The sequence below is a fragment of the Bactrocera latifrons genome, unplaced genomic scaffold (genome assembly GCF_001853355.1).
Source record: "Bactrocera latifrons isolate USDA-ARS-PBARC rearing strain unplaced genomic scaffold, ASM185335v1 scaffold_260, whole genome shotgun sequence".
Classification (NCBI taxonomy): Eukaryota; Metazoa; Arthropoda; class Insecta; order Diptera; family Tephritidae; genus Bactrocera; species Bactrocera latifrons.
In genome coordinates this window covers 277,304-293,809 of record NW_017536186.1, presented here as the reverse complement: position 1 = coordinate 293,809, position 16,506 = coordinate 277,304, and the positions used below count along the sequence as shown (strand labels likewise).

General features: G+C 29.7%; 2 protein-coding genes, 1 long non-coding RNA gene and 3 other non-coding genes across 12 annotated transcripts in view; 1 reads left to right on the top strand and 5 right to left on the bottom strand.

The window, feature by feature from the left end:
- The window catches only part of LOC108969675 (polyhomeotic-proximal chromatin protein-like), a 54,057-nt gene extending 49,964 nt beyond the window's left edge, over nucleotides 1–4,093 (bottom strand). For 4 of the 6 annotated variants that reach the window (XR_001993416.1, XM_018934546.1, XM_018934545.1 and 1 more), the window contains exon 1: nucleotides 3,239–4,089. The gene's annotated coding sequence lies outside the window, so the exon portion shown is untranslated. Of the gene's footprint in view, nucleotides 1–3,238 lie in introns of all 6 variants that reach the window. The other 2 variants (XM_018934550.1, XM_018934549.1) reach the window with 1 other exon arrangement.
- Nucleotides 4,094–5,425: 1,332 nt separating this feature from the next.
- LOC108969682 (GTP cyclohydrolase 1) overlaps nucleotides 5,426–16,506 on the bottom strand; it is a 32,551-nt gene continuing 21,470 nt past the window's right edge. For both annotated transcript variants that reach the window (XM_018934564.1, XM_018934563.1), the window contains exons 2-5: nucleotides 15,980–16,189; nucleotides 6,256–6,421; nucleotides 6,063–6,179; nucleotides 5,426–5,922 (exon numbers count right to left, since the gene is read on the bottom strand). In XM_018934564.1, coding sequence (XP_018790109.1) covers nucleotides 5,793–5,922; nucleotides 6,063–6,179; nucleotides 6,256–6,421; nucleotides 15,980–16,189 — 623 coding nt within the window. In that variant the 3' untranslated portion in view covers nucleotides 5,426–5,792. The remainder of the gene's footprint in view (nucleotides 5,923–6,062; nucleotides 6,180–6,255; nucleotides 6,422–15,979; nucleotides 16,190–16,506) is intronic.
- Nucleotides 6,371–6,625, top strand: LOC108969683. The gene is made up of 2 exons (XR_001993417.1): nucleotides 6,371–6,441; nucleotides 6,566–6,625. It is a non-coding gene; the product is annotated as an uncharacterized LOC108969683 (long non-coding RNA).
- Nucleotides 6,658–6,729, bottom strand: Trnaw-cca. Its single transcript has one exon. It is a non-coding gene; the product is annotated as a tRNA-Trp (tRNA).
- Nucleotides 7,123–7,194, bottom strand: Trnaw-cca. The gene has a single exon. It is a non-coding gene; the product is annotated as a tRNA-Trp (tRNA).
- On the bottom strand, nucleotides 8,156–8,227 carry Trnaw-cca. The gene has a single exon. It is a non-coding gene; the product is annotated as a tRNA-Trp (tRNA).

The following is a 16,506-nucleotide window of genomic DNA, read 5'->3' as shown; positions in this document are numbered from 1 at the left end:
AAATTTTTAGTCCTAAATAACTGATTGCACAAAAATGCCAACCCCAATAACAAAATAATCGTAATGTGTATTCACTTTAAAATTGTATATTCCTACCCGCGTACTTCATCATGCTAATTTTTATTAAATTTCAACATAGTTTAACACGTTCTCTCTTCTTTACATTTAAATATAAATTCCAAAATTTGTAATCACAAATAAATGTATTGCGAATGTTATAATATAAAAATTTTGGATAAAAAAGTAAAATTCACTGATTGAATTTCATTTTTAATGTTAGTTTTCTTGTTGCTGTAGTTACTTTTATTTTGTAAAGAGCGGAGAAATACTTGAAATGATAGTCAACATTATATATTAAATTATATATTTTTAAATAAAAGGTTTTATATTACGGCTGAGAAAGACATGATGTGCTCTAGTTGTTATACAAATAGAAATTATCAACAATTGTGCCAAGTTTATATAAACTGATATGTCGTTTGAGCATTACTAATATAGAGCAAAACGGATTCTTGTTAGAAATGAGTCTGATTGGATTAAGATAATCCCATAATGAAATAAGATATTTATCACAGTAAAACTTCCCAATTACACATTTGACAACATATGAGGGAAATAGATGCTTGAACTCGTATGATGCACGGCTTGATACAACAAAAAAAACACTTGCAAAAGGAAAATATGAAAGGGCCGCAAAATGTTAATTTTCGTTGATATTTCTGTTTCTGCAATTAGGTGTTCACGTGCTCTTACATATTTTGGAATATGATTTTTGTATTTCGTACAATCTTGCAACACCAGGAGAATCACCTAATAGTCTTTAATACATATAAAGAAATGAATTGAATAAGTCAATAATGACTAAATTCGCAAAGGCAATAATGCGCYAATATTGAATAGTAAATAATATTATTATATTTGTTGATGCATATTTGCACCTCTCACTATTATTATATCTATTGATAGTTAAAAATAAATATTTACTTTTCATAGTTCAGTGATATACTACGCAGGGCAATATTTAAAAGTTGTGAATATGTTATAAATTAGCACATTGTCATTCTATTGTTAAGAATTGCAGAGTGTTCTTAAGTATCTGTTTACGTTATTATATATAATTTCAAATGCCCAATATTTTTATAATTTAACTCTCAAATTCAAACAGACGAAATTACCTTCGAGGCAACACTAATACTTATATTTGATTTAAGACATCACTATACTTTTTAAAAATTACTACTACAGTAGTATACATACATCCACAGCATAAATGCTTAATGAAGACCTGGTACTCCAAATTTTATTTACACTCATGAAGAAATGTGATATTGGTTACTGATTTCTTTGTCACTGGATGGCATAGTGTATGCAAGAGTTATTTAATCACTACAGTGAATTTCAAACTTTGAACATCGAAAACTCAAGCTATTGTGAACTGTTACACAGTAAATTTTCTCTCGCTTGTTTGTTTACATTTGCTAGACTGTGTGATAATAGTTCGTAAGTTTTGTAATAAAAGAAAGAAATGTCAAAGAAGAAACTCTTCTCTTTATGGAYTAAATTTTATCTATGTATGATACAAAGAAACGAATATATGGTCCTTAAAAACATGATATTCCATGCTTATAGAACTTTTCTGATATTGCACACAAAAAGAAATAAAACATTCCCATTTAGTAAGTCATWAAAAATTTAAAGTAATTGAGTAAAAGTAAAACAGGGATTTTAAAATTATTTTCTTAATTCATAATTTTAATACACAACTCAATAATACACTAAAATATAAAGTGTGTTTWTAAAAAATATTTCGAGTGTCATTGCTTTTTATGAATGTTACTTATATTAGTGAGGTCGGTGAGATAAGCGCATCAATGTCTTTAACACCGGGGTGTTCAGAGTTCTTTCGCGTAGAACTCCTTTCTGCAACTTTTATAAAAAATTGCTAAAGATTTTTGCGTTTTCCATTTATGTATCTAGGGTATAAAGTTTTTGCTTATTTTCTTTTTTTGACATTTAGGCAGATATGGCAATAYCATCTATTTCCTAGTATGCAACCCTATTCTCGTTGTGCAAATGCAGTGAATTTAACTAAAACAAAATAATTAAAATAAAGCTTTATTTGCAATAAATATTAAAAAAAAAATATTATACAAAAACGTTATAGTGAAGTGTTAGTAAATGAAAAGAGCATAATATAAGTGAAAAAGTTATTCACAATATGCAAATTGTCAATTTAAAAGTTGTATATTTTTTTACTTTAAATGCAAATATCTTTAAAACTAGTCAACGCTAACTATATATATTTTCGTGATCTGGAAAACGTCACCTTTCCAATGATACCCATTTTATMCCCGAAATCMGGCGATGCTATTCTAAATCGCAGCCAAAAAATTAAAATATTTGGTGCATCTCTAGAAAAACCAAATTAGAAAATTAATTGTACAATTAAAACTTAAAATATGGCATCACTGAAACATCCTGCCAAAATTAGTCTTGTAACGAAAATCTATGAAATATTAATGCAATCGAAAAAAAAGCCCGGTAAAATATTTTACTTTACTTAACAATTATTACGATTAAATGGATGTCTTCCGAAAAACTTTTATCAAATACATTTTTATAACATTGCATATTTTGGTTAATAYCAAATCCGGCACTGGCAACACTGTGTCGAGCAAAGCACATACATAACACAAACCATGTACCCTAATCATCTTAGAATTAAATGTATCAAAAGAGCGTTGAACAACAAAAATGCACACTCACATATTTGCAAATAACTTAATAAGGGGGCTCGGCAGCTTGGTTTTAAAAACACTTGGGTGCTACGAAAACACAATCTCGTTAATGTCGCCCGCATAATCACACACTACAGGTGTACATAGATACATATTCACACACACGCACTAACTGAATAGTGAACAACGAGTAAATATTTAATGGGATTATTCGGAAAATAAGTAAACAAAGCAGCAAGAATAAAATCTAAACATACATCTAAACTCACTGAGAGAATGTATTTAAACAAAAAAAGTCTCTCCATCACTAAAATGTTCACCTTTCGTAGATCTTTGGCTGCATGGTGCACGCAGTTGATTGGTAATAAATCGATTGCATATTTTCTATTTCTTCACAATAATTAATTGTCTTTACGAACAAACGGTGTAGATGTCAAAAAAGGCCAGTAGAGAAATATTTGACATTGTTGAAAAACGAAAATTTTACCAAAATTACTTACCAATAAATGTTAGTCGCTGGTTAGGTGTTCCATTTAATTGATTTTCACTTTGTCAATATTTTCTTTACACATAAAGTAGGATCACACTAATATTGTATTTGCAATAATGTAAACAATATTAATTCGCAATATTCTTCGCGCAGGTAAAGCTGACTAAATTATAACAAAATTGCACAGCATAAAAGAGAGTACGTGACCACAGCGAAAAAACTAATGCATTCACAATGGCTGCCACCACTGCATACACCTACTGACATATTTAATTTTGCAATTCACAGTGGTGCAACAATGAACGAACGTAGCAAGCATGCCAAAGCAACAAAAACACCACGTTTTGTCAAGCTATCAATGCAGCACGATACAATGTAGTGACAAAAGAGGATAATCGTTTTCGATCGTTCACATTCGGGGATCTCTTTTTAGCTTCTACAAATGGCAGCAGTTTTCATGAATTTCCCAAGCACTAATCACATTTTTACAGAACTTATTTTCACTGTTTAACTTTTTTTGTTTGCATAATAAATTCACTAGCAGTTTATTGAAAGTCACCGCTGAGGTCCGTGTATTCTCGCAAACAATTAGAGCAGTGCACTTTTATGTGTTCTTCACCTTACAGTGCTTCACGTATGAATAACAAAACATACAATCAACGCCAACCAGTTTATTGCAGTGTTTTATTGAAGTATTTTATATATATTTTAATTATTTTCAATACAATTACTTTATTTTCACAACCTACCGAAATTTTTTCACACACTAGAGATGCTAACAACAATTTTGTCTAAAAATGTTGAGAGACTTGTGAAAATGTACACTGAAATTCACAATAGTACGTTGTAAAAATAAGCGTACAATCGTGTGTAGACAATCGGTTCACATCTTTGATAAAGTAGTCGGGTTATGAAAGAAATAACTTGTAATCATATTGCAGGAAATAAAAATAAATTCTARGCGAATTTAAACATTTACCACCTTCATTATGAATATATTGATGATGATTGGATATTGATTTATTTTCCAATAATTGTAACTATCACTTCATGTGAATTAAATGTTTGAAATGTTTAAAAAAAACTAAATAAGCCTTTTCAAAGGCTTTAATAAAACCCTAATTAAATCCAGACCCAGTAATACTCTTTACACTTGCTTCTATAACAATTTATTTATTTTTTTTAATATCTCGTGGAATTAACATAGCATAGAATATCTGTATGTATATATAATTTTTATACTTATAATGACAACAATGAACAACAACAAATACATTTTACGAATGTCTCGAAGTATGGATGCATGTATGTAGTACGTACGTTTGGATTAACGTTATATTGTTTACGTTCCTTTTTTGCGCCATGTTTTTTCTAGGCAGGTCAAAAAGCCAAGGTTTTTTGCATTTTTACTTTAAAAATATTTGTAATGCGAATAATATTATTATAAATACATATTTCTTTCGTTTTTAATCATTATATATATTGTTTTGTAAATATAATATCCGATTTTTTTTTTGTAAACTCGTTTTGATTGTGTAAATTCCCTAAACGATTTGCAGCAGCCAAAGATATTTTGATCATTCTTTGAACGTTATGCCTTCAGTTTCGTTTTCATTATATATGTATATAATAGTTAGTATTAACAGTAATATTATTGTATTTTTTTAGGAAAATTGTTTCGAAAATATCCAATTGCATTTATTATTGTTGTTTTGTTGTATCTTATGTTTATATTTAAACAAGCCTTTTTTTTGTTTGCTTAACAATCGGTGTAAACCATTAATGGCAAGTCGATTATTCTTAAAGTTGTTTCTCCGGTTTCTCTCCAAACCGTGGTGTAGTTTTGTACAAAATAATATTTATTAATATTTAAATTTAAATTAGCTTTTCAAAGGCTTTTTGCGTGCGGAAAACCATAAAATCRAAATAATATAAACTACGCAATGCTGAAAATATTTTATTTTTAGTGCACATTGTCAAAAGTTTATAGTTTCTAATTTTTAATATAAAATTATGTACATATATTCATAATTTGTTTATTGGCTAAGTTTCGTTGCTTTTTTAGTTTTAGTTGTAATGAAATCAGTTTGCTATTATTTTTATTATGCTAATTTTGATTTGCTTCTTTCTACCTTTTCATTTACTTTCAGAAAATATTTCGTAGTTTTCTTCTCATAGTTTATTTTAAAATTCCCTATTCTTGTTTTAGAAATTAAGTTATATTTTTAATATTTTTTTATGTTGTCAGAAAATATTTACTCATACACGYTTTGAATGGTTTTGGGGTTTCTCGCTTAAGTACAATACAATTTCTTTCTGGCTTTTTTATAGTGTGTTAAAGTTTTCTATATACTTTCCTTTTAAGTATGTATTTATATACATTGAAACATACTATATATCTTTATTTGCAAACAGCAACTTAAATATAGGGATGGGTATACGGTTTAAAATATCATATGTATGTATATGTAAATATAATATAAGCAGCATTCATTAAAAAATTTCCTTCTATATGCATTCACTGGAATAATTCTCAGTATGTTCATTTAATTTAAAAGGTGCGTTTATTTGCTGGTCACAAGATTTAAGAACTCCTCTCTGGTTTTAGGATCATCGCGGAAGACGCCCAACATTGTCGAGGTGACAGTTTTGCTATTGATCTTCTGCACACCACGCATCACCATACACATGTGACTAAAATAGAAATAAAAAAATATAAATTATGGAGATAAATTTATTTATAACGAACTAATAACGTTAATATCTAAATAATATGAAGTTATGTTATTTTTATTTATTTATATTTTTTATTAATATATGGGTGGTACACTTACACTCCCTCAATGATGACAGCAACACCAGCTGGTTGCACAGCCTGTGTGACAGCAACGGCGATTTGCTTTGTCAAACGTTCTTGCACTTGTAAACGACGTGAAAATATCTCCACAATTCTGTGATATATATTTGGAATTAATTAAAGAACTGTTTTACTACAAAATTGGTTATGAACCACARAAATGTATCTACCTTGCCAACTTGCTGAGTCCCAAAATCTTATTGCAAGGCAAATAGCCAATAGAAACTTTTCCATAGAACGGCACCATGTGATGTTCACACATGGAAAACATTTCGATATCCTTTACTACTACCATTTCATCGTGATCCTCATCGAAGACAGCGCCATTGAGAACGTCTAAAAATAAAATTGAATTGGTAAGAAAAAATATTAACATTTTTACAAAGTTTCAAAACTTTAAAGTTTTTGTTTTCAATCAACAATAAAAAATCATACATTTCAAMGCTAATTTTAAATTATTGAAATATTTTTAACTTATAGAAAATGAAAGAAAAGAAATACAACATAATAGTCATGGTTATGAAGAAAGCGGAATTTTGCTAAAAACAAACCAAAGCTTTCTACTGCTTGTGTGACCCCGACGTGATTTGAACACGCAACCTTCTGATCTGGAGTCAGACGCGCTACCGTTGCGCCACGGAGTCTTTCTTCCTTTTCTCACAAAAGCGCTACACAACCACGCTGGCTACCGTTTATTTACTTTTTACCATGGTCATAATAGTCTGAAATTACTACTAATTATTGCTGAATATTACTGTTCAACTACAAACTACACTGATTATAAGCTAATTGAAGATAAATAAAAAGGCGTATTTCAAGTAGAATTTCAAAAAAGCAAATAAAAAGTTTTTCATTAGCTGTTTGGCGTGTTCAAAATGTATATGTATATCACCCTTCGAGATCCAATGCTTCATACATATATGCTATGCTTTATTATTAATTTTGTTGAGATATATAATATTCTCAAATCTAATGAATATTTCGAAGTATAGTTAAATTAAATTTTTCCAAAGAAAAATGTAAAAATTTAACTCTTGTGACCCCGACGTGATTTGAACACGCAACCTTCTGATCTGGAGTCAGACGCGCTACCGTTGCGCCACGGAGTCATATAAATTCTCATRCACAAATGGCGCACTGAAGCACAAGCCTTCGGTAAATACAAACAAGAACAAACAATAATTGAAAGAGAAACTGAGAGCYTATGCTAAGCAAACTTGAACTTAAACTTAAGAAGCTTTCGGAAAAGCTTTAAAATTAAGAGTAAACTAATGCAAGAGAGAATGGAAAACTATTATATTTCTGTAATTAGYGTTAGGCAAAACTGTACTAAAGAGGACCATTACTAAAGAGGAGCATTCTTTGTTATTTTTAAAGTAGTAGGTGTAATTAAAAAAAAAAATGCACACGCATTTTAAATGCGCCAAAATGTTTATGAGTTTACGTCCATATTCAGCTTCACCATGAGCATGTTCATATGTGAGAAATCTTTAAATGGCACTATACCTAGAAGGAAATTTTACTTTCAGATTAATACTTACGCACGTGTGTACATATATACATACATACATACATACATACATATGTATATGAATATATGAATATACAAATGCAGTATATAGTAAGTGAGATAATTTCTTACGAAAACGTTTTATAAACATATAAAGAAATGGAATTTGTTTTTATACTCCAAATACGGATATAGCATTTCACGTTGAAAATTTCTTCCTAATAACATTCATGATTGCCTAAATTAATTCCTAAACAATATTTATGAATTTCATAATTGCATTGGTAAAGTTAATATTAATTTTAGTGCATTTAATTTGGAGCGGTAAATTAAAGCAATGAATAAAATAAGCATTCCTTAACTTAAAAAAATTMAAAAGCGATAAAAGAATGTATTTTTATATCAATAAAAAAATTAAAATTTCGTAATAAATTTGCGGAGCAGGATAATAAGGGCAAATCGCATCAATTAATGTGTTCTAAACTTTTTTGTTTTATTACAACACATTTTTTCTTCGTTCTATAAGTAAAAAAAGTTAGACAATGACAATACTGTTCCAATGACCCCGACGTGATTTGAACACGCAACCTTCTGATCTGGAGTCAGACGCGCTACCGTTGCGCCACGGAGTCGTGCTTAAATWATGGCGCAAATTAGCCACAAGAGCACGTAGGCGGCTAGACAATTGATTTTTTCGAAACACATATTTTAACTACATATACACACCTGCTCAAAATAATAGTTACACGATAAAACTTAGTACTCTCAACAGCTTAAAAAACTTTTTATGGGCTGTATGCGACAAGTTATGCTGTAAGTTTAATTAAGATAATACGGCATCGCGCTTTCTAWGAGAATGAAGCATGTGATATCCCGAATTAATGGGTGTGTCAGTTTTGCGTGAATTCTCAGAAAAAAATTGCTCAACATAATAGTTACACATAAGTGAACTTAGCTTTTTGTGAAAACAAAATTTATCCAGTTTTTCAAGTTTCAGAAAGTAAGGAAAATCGCTTCGGGAAATTAATGGAAAGGTCTCATAATTTTGTTAAAAATGCTTTAGAGCGAAAATGTAGTAGGAAGACTCGTGGAAGGCCACAAAAAACGAATACAGTTCTTGATCGCCACATTGCAACTATTTGTAAAAAGGGCCCCTTTAAATTGTCGAAAACAGTTCGCAGGCGTTTGCAAAAGGCCAAGCTACCAGGACGTAAAGCCAGAAAAGTTCCATTGATGTGATCAAAAAATTTAGATATGAGTTTAAATTTTGTAAAAGGTCATTTAGATTGGTCAGGACCTGAGGGAACAAAAAAGTGGAGAAATATCTTATGGAGCGATGAAACGAAAGTAAATTTGTTTGGAAACGATTGTGAGAGAAATTTGCGTCGTCCAAAAGGAAAGGAGTTTCACGTTCGATTCACAAAAAAAAAAACTGTGAAGCATGGAAGTGGAAACCTCATGGTGGGGGGATGTTTTTCTTGGTATGGAGTAAGTCCTATATACAACTAATAAAATGACATCGTCGGAGTACAAGGAAATACTTGAAAATGTCATAATACCCTATGCTGAAAAAAGCTTACCATTACGTTGGGTATATCAGCAAGATAATGACCCAAAACATCCCTCCAAACTGGATAAAAAATATTTTGAAGTTAATAATGTTAACGTTTTGAAGTGGCCAAGCCAATCCCCGCATTTAAATTCAATAGAAAACCTATGGGAACAACTAAAAAAAAAATTTGACGAGTCAATCTTTCTCTAACAAAGAYCAGTTATAGGAATGCATACAAAAAACTTGGTAAGAGATACCTAAAGAAACCTGACAGACTTTAATCAGTAGTATGTCCAAACGAATAAATAAAGTAATCCAGAATAATGGTGGATATACTGGCTATTAACTGATTAATCTTAAATATACAACAAAACTGTTTTATCATAATTTGCTTTTCCAAAATAATTGTCTTATTAAAAGTGTACTGTTTTTTTTTAGCAACTTTATTTTAGCTATGAAATGTTTTTGGATCTACATTTGTTTGTTTGCTTTTTTTTTAATGAAGTTTATTTAAATAAGCTTGTAAATATTTGAAAAATATATGTACGTTTGCGTTTTTCTTAAAAATTTAAATAACACTTTTTATTCATGAGCTTTACTTGAAAAAGTATTGTGTAACTATTATTTTGAGCAGGTGTGTAATATATATCCTTCAAAATATTATTATTTGTGCAATTTATACCAAATTATAACAAATTTAATACAACATATATGTATAGACATTGGTAAATGAAAAGTTAAACCTTAGGATATGATAAATACTTAAAAAGAACACTATCTTCAAACAAAACAAACACAAATAGATTTATGTGTTCGATAAAATATCGAAAGCCAAATGTAACAGAAAACAAAAATAAAAAAAATGTGACAAGAGTTGGAAGTCGCAGAAAACAAACACTTCTTTAGCTAATATTATAAATTTTGATTTGCTTTTTATAAAAGTGCCAATTTTAATTTCGAGTTGTCGTTTTATGCTCATAAACCGCACTGATTGTAGTTGACATCGGGAGGTTCTTGCTTTAAGGGGATTTATTTAATTCAATCAAATACTTTACAAATCCTCTAATTTTAGCTTAATTTAAGATAAAATAAGTTATGAAGTCAAATTACAATAACAGTTATTGACAAATACCAATAATAAACATATTTTATTTAGTAGAACGGCCAACTTCGGAGCTTAGCTCAATTAAAAGCTTAATGAGTACATATGTATTTCTCTACTAAGACTATACGTATGTATGTGCATATGTATGTGTTTGTGAATGCACTTCGACTAATTTGCAACACATTTAAACTTTAACRCCTGATCAAATGTTGCACGACAAATATTTTTTAAATATCGGGCTTTTTATAATATATTCAAATAGCACAGCTGCAATTTTTGCTCTCTAATGCACTTTTGCCAAAAACATGCATATATATACATATGTACATACAAACGTAACGTTATTTTATTTTACGAAAAATTAACAAGTTCAGAAACCAGTTATTTGCGTTTATATATTTTTTGTTTAAATCAAGTTTTTGTATTAATTTTGATTTAGAATTTGTAAGCACTGAGCTTTTGATCATATGGTTTGGTTTTTTACCACAAGCTTCTATGTATTAATTAACTAAACGTGTCACAAGAGTTCGATTTTTTGTTTTAAAGATCAAATGCAAATTGAATGTGCTTTGCCTTCAAAATATAGTTTTGTAAAAAATGTCGAAAGCAGAGTAGGAATAAGAATATATGGGTTTAAAAACACATGAGAAGAGAAAACAGTTTATCTTTAAATAGTAAAAATAACAAAAAATTGTTRAATCGAATTTATCTCTACATAAATGTGTAAAATTCAAGACTTATTTAGAAAAGAATAAGGCTGTTTGGTTTTTAGGCAAATTTTCCATAAATTTACACAATAATCAAAGATCATCATTTATTTATCCTTTAATTTGATTACGTACAATCATTAAATTTACAGATACTACRGTCATATACATATGTATGTATGTATATGTATGTATGTATATGTAAACGCATTTATGTAGTTAAATTCTGTCAAAAAGGAATGTATGTTAAAAACGGCAAAAATTACATTACAAAATATGTGTGTGTATATGTATAAATATATACATTAATACATACATATATGTTTGTATATGGTACATAAATATTTGTAACTAAATTTTATTTCCTTGTCGAAAAGGTTCACTCATCAGCATATTCAGCAGAATAATTTTATCAACACTCTTACCAAATTTATTGACGTTTCCTTTCAGGGTTGCCGTTATAAATATTAATCATTAGCAATAAATATTAAAAAATTTTATTTCGATTTGCGTTTACTAATACATATTATATATAATAATCGTTGACTTTCCAATGAAATCTAACTAACGATTTAAGGAGATTCGTAATTACAGTTAATTATTAATATTGCCTAAGCTTTTAAGCTTTTGTAATTAAATTTTTTGTGACACATATACAAGTATACAAAAAATTGTAATTAATTGTATACATTCGTCACTACAATTTAAAAAATTACATTTAGATTAAAAACTTTCCTTAAATAAAGATAAATGACAATTGATTCCAGCGACAACACACATTGACATTTTAACAAAAAGAGAAAGTAGTTGACGGCAAAGGAGCGCAAAATCCAATTTTTGACTTGCTAACAGTGAATATTAAATTTTTCATTGATTTCTGTTTGCGCTGCCTGAAATGTAGCCTTTGATGATAGTCAACAGTTGTTTGTAGGAGAGAAGTTATAACCAACCTCTCCAAAATTTTATTATTGATATATATATATATATGTATGTATATGTATGTATGCTTTTGACGCAACCACTTGTTGAGAATGCCTTCAGGATTGTACGAATTTTGTATGTAATCACGTAGGCAATTTCCTTTTTAGCGCTCGTCATGAGAAAGCTTCTTATGATAAAACTTAATTTAGGTTCATGTTAAGACAGCCTTAAATTGAACACACTTAAAGTCCAGTCCATTTCTAACACTATTTGCCATGCACATACATATGTATGTACATTACAGTTATACTTTTGCTTGGTTTCCTTTCAACGAAGGACGTTTGCTTGCGCATTTTCTTCATACTTCTTACATTTAATGTACATTTTTATATATACTATACAGCTACGCAATTGTATGCAAGGATTTTAGCTATTTATGCGCAGTCATGTCACCATTCAAAGTTAATGTGGCATACAACAGTTAATAGTGTGGCCATCTTGTGTATGCCAAGCTGTCAGTTAAAGTGCATCAATCAATTAAGGTCTGTACGTATGCAGTAAAAGTTGGTTGAATATATTCACAAAATATTGGAAAGCAAACTTTTTGCAATTTTCGCATTAACACACGCACTGCTAGCGTTGGAAAAACCGAATGCTTGTGCTAATTTAGTGCGAAATAAATTTCTGCCATTTCTTGGTATACAGTTTAATTTTTTTCGGGCGTATTCTGCACATCACGAACACGATGCGCTACTCTTTACGCAGCTTGTTGTGGTATTTCCCCGCAAGCCAAGCTCTTACTAAAATAATTGACTCATCGCTATGAAACAGGTTGAGTCTGCTAAAAGAAATCCCCATGCATTGGATCAGGCTCACATGGGTAAGCTGTTAGCTTATACTCGTGTATGTATGTATGCAACAAGAACAATTTCACAACTAACGTCAATGTTATGGCAAAAAATCGGATTTTTTGCAAGGTGAAGATCCCCGCGTCAATTGGCTAATGAAATAAGTCATCAGTTGCTGTTGATGACACCAGGTTCGCTGACCGCTTATGAATGATGAACAATTGTTGCACACCGGACACTGAAGATGTTTGTATTGTTAAAGGTTTGTATGTATGTATGTTTATAAATTTTTACTATGTAAGTACATATATACTATATGTTTATAACTGTAAATAACGATTTTTCCGCAATTAACGCTAATAACACTGTTATGCAATATCTTAATTATCATATCGTATAATAGTTAAAGCATTTGTACTTAAACGCAGCATCAATTGTGCATAGTCATGCCCAWTTTGATGTCAGAGGCGTTAACATTTGAATGAATTCGTTAATTATTTCATAATTTCATATTAATAGAAATTTATAAATCTGATTTTAACCTTTGTAGCAGTTGGATTAGAAGCTGTAAGAAATATAACTTTTGGTGATAATATGACCATGTAGGTCATAACTAATTTTAGGTTATAGGGTTACATAGAGTTAAAATTTGTAAGAAAATCGATTTTTTTTCATTTTTTTAATGTACATATATTTAAGAATACTCACAGAAAGTTTTCAAACTCGCTGACCAACATTACTCGAAAACGGCTAAACCGATTACTCTCAAATTTTAACACGAGCTTCTTAAATAATTTCATAGTAATTAATGTAAAATTACAAYTACAACTAATGTAAAATTACAACTAGAACTTTGCTTCCGCCGTTTTCCAATAGATGTCGATCTTAGACATTTGTKTGAACATTAACCCAACAAAATATTTGTAGAGATCTGTTTGCATCCCAAACTTATTCTCAACTGAAAATGTCACTTTTTGAGCCGAATTCTCGACATTTGCAGGAAATTTTGCTTTTCTTTTTTAATTCCAAGAAAAGTGCAGCTGAGGACCCGTCCACGCTTTACTGAGGCTGACATGCATAGATAATACTATTACTCTACTACTCCCATCTATATGATTTCTATTAGGTATTAAAAAAATATAGAACACTTTTGGACCGTTTTAATACAATAAAGCCTTAAATTCGCAAAAAAAAAAAACAAAAACGGCGGAAGCAAAGTTGTAGACCTAATTTTGGAACGAAATTTTGGAAAAAAAAATTTTTTTTTATAAACCGCCATTTTGTCAAAAAATTGTATTCGCTTTTTTTGATCAATTAATTTAAAAGCTTTCTCAGAAAAAATTGTACTTGTATTTTTACTTCGCTCTTTTTCGGCCTTCTAACTGTATATTACCGCTTATGAAAGGACAAGTCGTTAATATTTTATGAATTAACATTAAAGTCATATTTTAAAGTAAATTATGATTCATATTTTTCTTTTTTTTAGTAATTTCTCTAATTAAATAATAATATTATTAAAAGGTTTGTATTATTAAACTAAAATATTATTATGGATTTAACTAACTTTTCAATATACCGAGTCTTTATTTTTGCTGTTTGCCAAGAGATGGCGTAACTTGCTTTTCATTTTATTATTCCAATATTCCGACCATTAGTTTTAAGGCTATAGCCTTTCTTTGCGCCTTTTTTGTATATGGTGTAGATGGCATTCATTTGAAGTGTGAACTTGTTCATCTTTGTACCTGAAAAAGTGTTTTTTTGGGATTTCTTGTACATTACATTAATTTGAAAGAATTCTCAACCAAAATTCAAGATATTTTGGAAGAAATTTATGGTGAACATGCCATAGATGGGCGCTTGTACTCAAAATGGTTTGCGCGGTTTAAAAGTAGTGAATTTGGTTTGGAAGACAGCGAATGTCCTGGATGGTCAAACAAGTTTGGAGGATGAAGAACTGGAATCATTACTCGATAAAGATTGTTGTCAAACAAAAGAAGAGCTTTAAGCCAAAGATTTAAAAGCTGGCGGTTACATTCAAAAGCAAGGAAATTGAATGCCATTTGAATTGAAACTAACAGACTTTGGAAGACAATTTTGGCAACGGATTGTGGCTGATGAAAAATTTGGAGCTTCAGATGGGTAATACTTTGGATAAAATTATTGTGCATGTTTTTTTTAAATAAACGTTCAAATTTTGAAATAAAGGAAGCTCACGAATTTAGTTATAAACCCAATATTATATTAASTATAATTTGTACCAAACATTTTTGTACTTTTGCTTAAATTTAGAGTAAAAATGCAAAATAAAAAATACTGTGATATTTTACTAAACAGCTACTCGTATTAAAGCAAAAACCTGCTATATGTTATTTTTTTTTTTATAAAAAGTAAACCAAGCTATAAAATCACGTATTTAAGTTATAATTACAAATACTACGCCAACTATGGCTCTGTYAACGTTGCTGAAGTTAGCATTCAACTATTGAGCGGTATAGAGTAAAGAATATCTGACATGTATGGATATCTAACAAGGCGATCGTACTAATGAATATCGATGACCAGCACTTTTCAAAACTTGAATTTTTGTTTGCATGTATGTGAATATGTATGCTAGCGCATAACTTATTATGTATGTAACCATGTATGTACCATATATATGTAAGTGGAATACACAAATTCGATTATTTAATCAAGAAAATTAGTGGCGATAAAATTACATTTAATAATTTAAAAAATTATATAATGTATATAATCAAAACACATGGATTTATACATTTCAAATATAAAACCAGTTGCTTTGTAAAATCCCTGTCAAATTTCATGAAGATATCTTTTCAAATAAAAAAATTTTCATTCAAGGCCTAGATTTTGATCACCAATTTGTATGGCACCTATATACTATAGTAATTCGATCTGAACAATTTATTGTACGTGCCAAATTTTGATGAAGATATTTCGTCATATGAAAAAGTTTTCCATACAAGCATTTGATTCCGATCGTTCAGTTTGTATTGCAGCTATATGCAAAAGTGATCCGATCTAAACATTTTCATAAAAGATTGCCCATTATCTTACACAAAAATGCATGCCAAACTATCTTGTCAAATAAAAACGTTGACTATACAAGGAATTGASAATATACATATTTAAAGAGTAGGTTTATAAACATTTTTACAGATACTTGTATAATTGTATACTGAGCGAATAATAAAAGTCAGAATAGCTTCGAAAAGAAAGTKGCTGGTACTCACCTTCCAAATTTTGATCATAGCCCTTTGTAAAGAATAGCATAGCCTTTGCGGCGCGTTCGGGTGTCTTCAGCAAGCCCTGACGCTCGGGATTCTCACCAAGCCCACTCAGCAATAGACGATATGAACGCGACAATTCGGGTAGTAGCGCCTCACGTGTGGGTGGTTTGTGATCCAGCTCGAGATCGTGATGGAATGTRCAATGTTCATGGCCTAAGAACGTAAGAAAATTTAAAAACAAAATTAGTAAATAATTAAACAATGAAAATRTGTGAAGTGCTAAGCGCAGCGCGAAAAACTTGACAAATAAACAAATTTTGTGTTTTAGCGTTTGCGTTGTTAGAATTTAATTTTATTTTTATTATTATTTTTTTAGTGAGAATAAAATTCATATATATTAAAAAACAGATATTAGAAATTATTAGTTGAAAAAATTAAAAAATTTATATATACATATACTGTCTCTTATACACATCTAGATGTGTATAAGAGACAGTATATAATGTATATAATCAAAACACATGGATTTA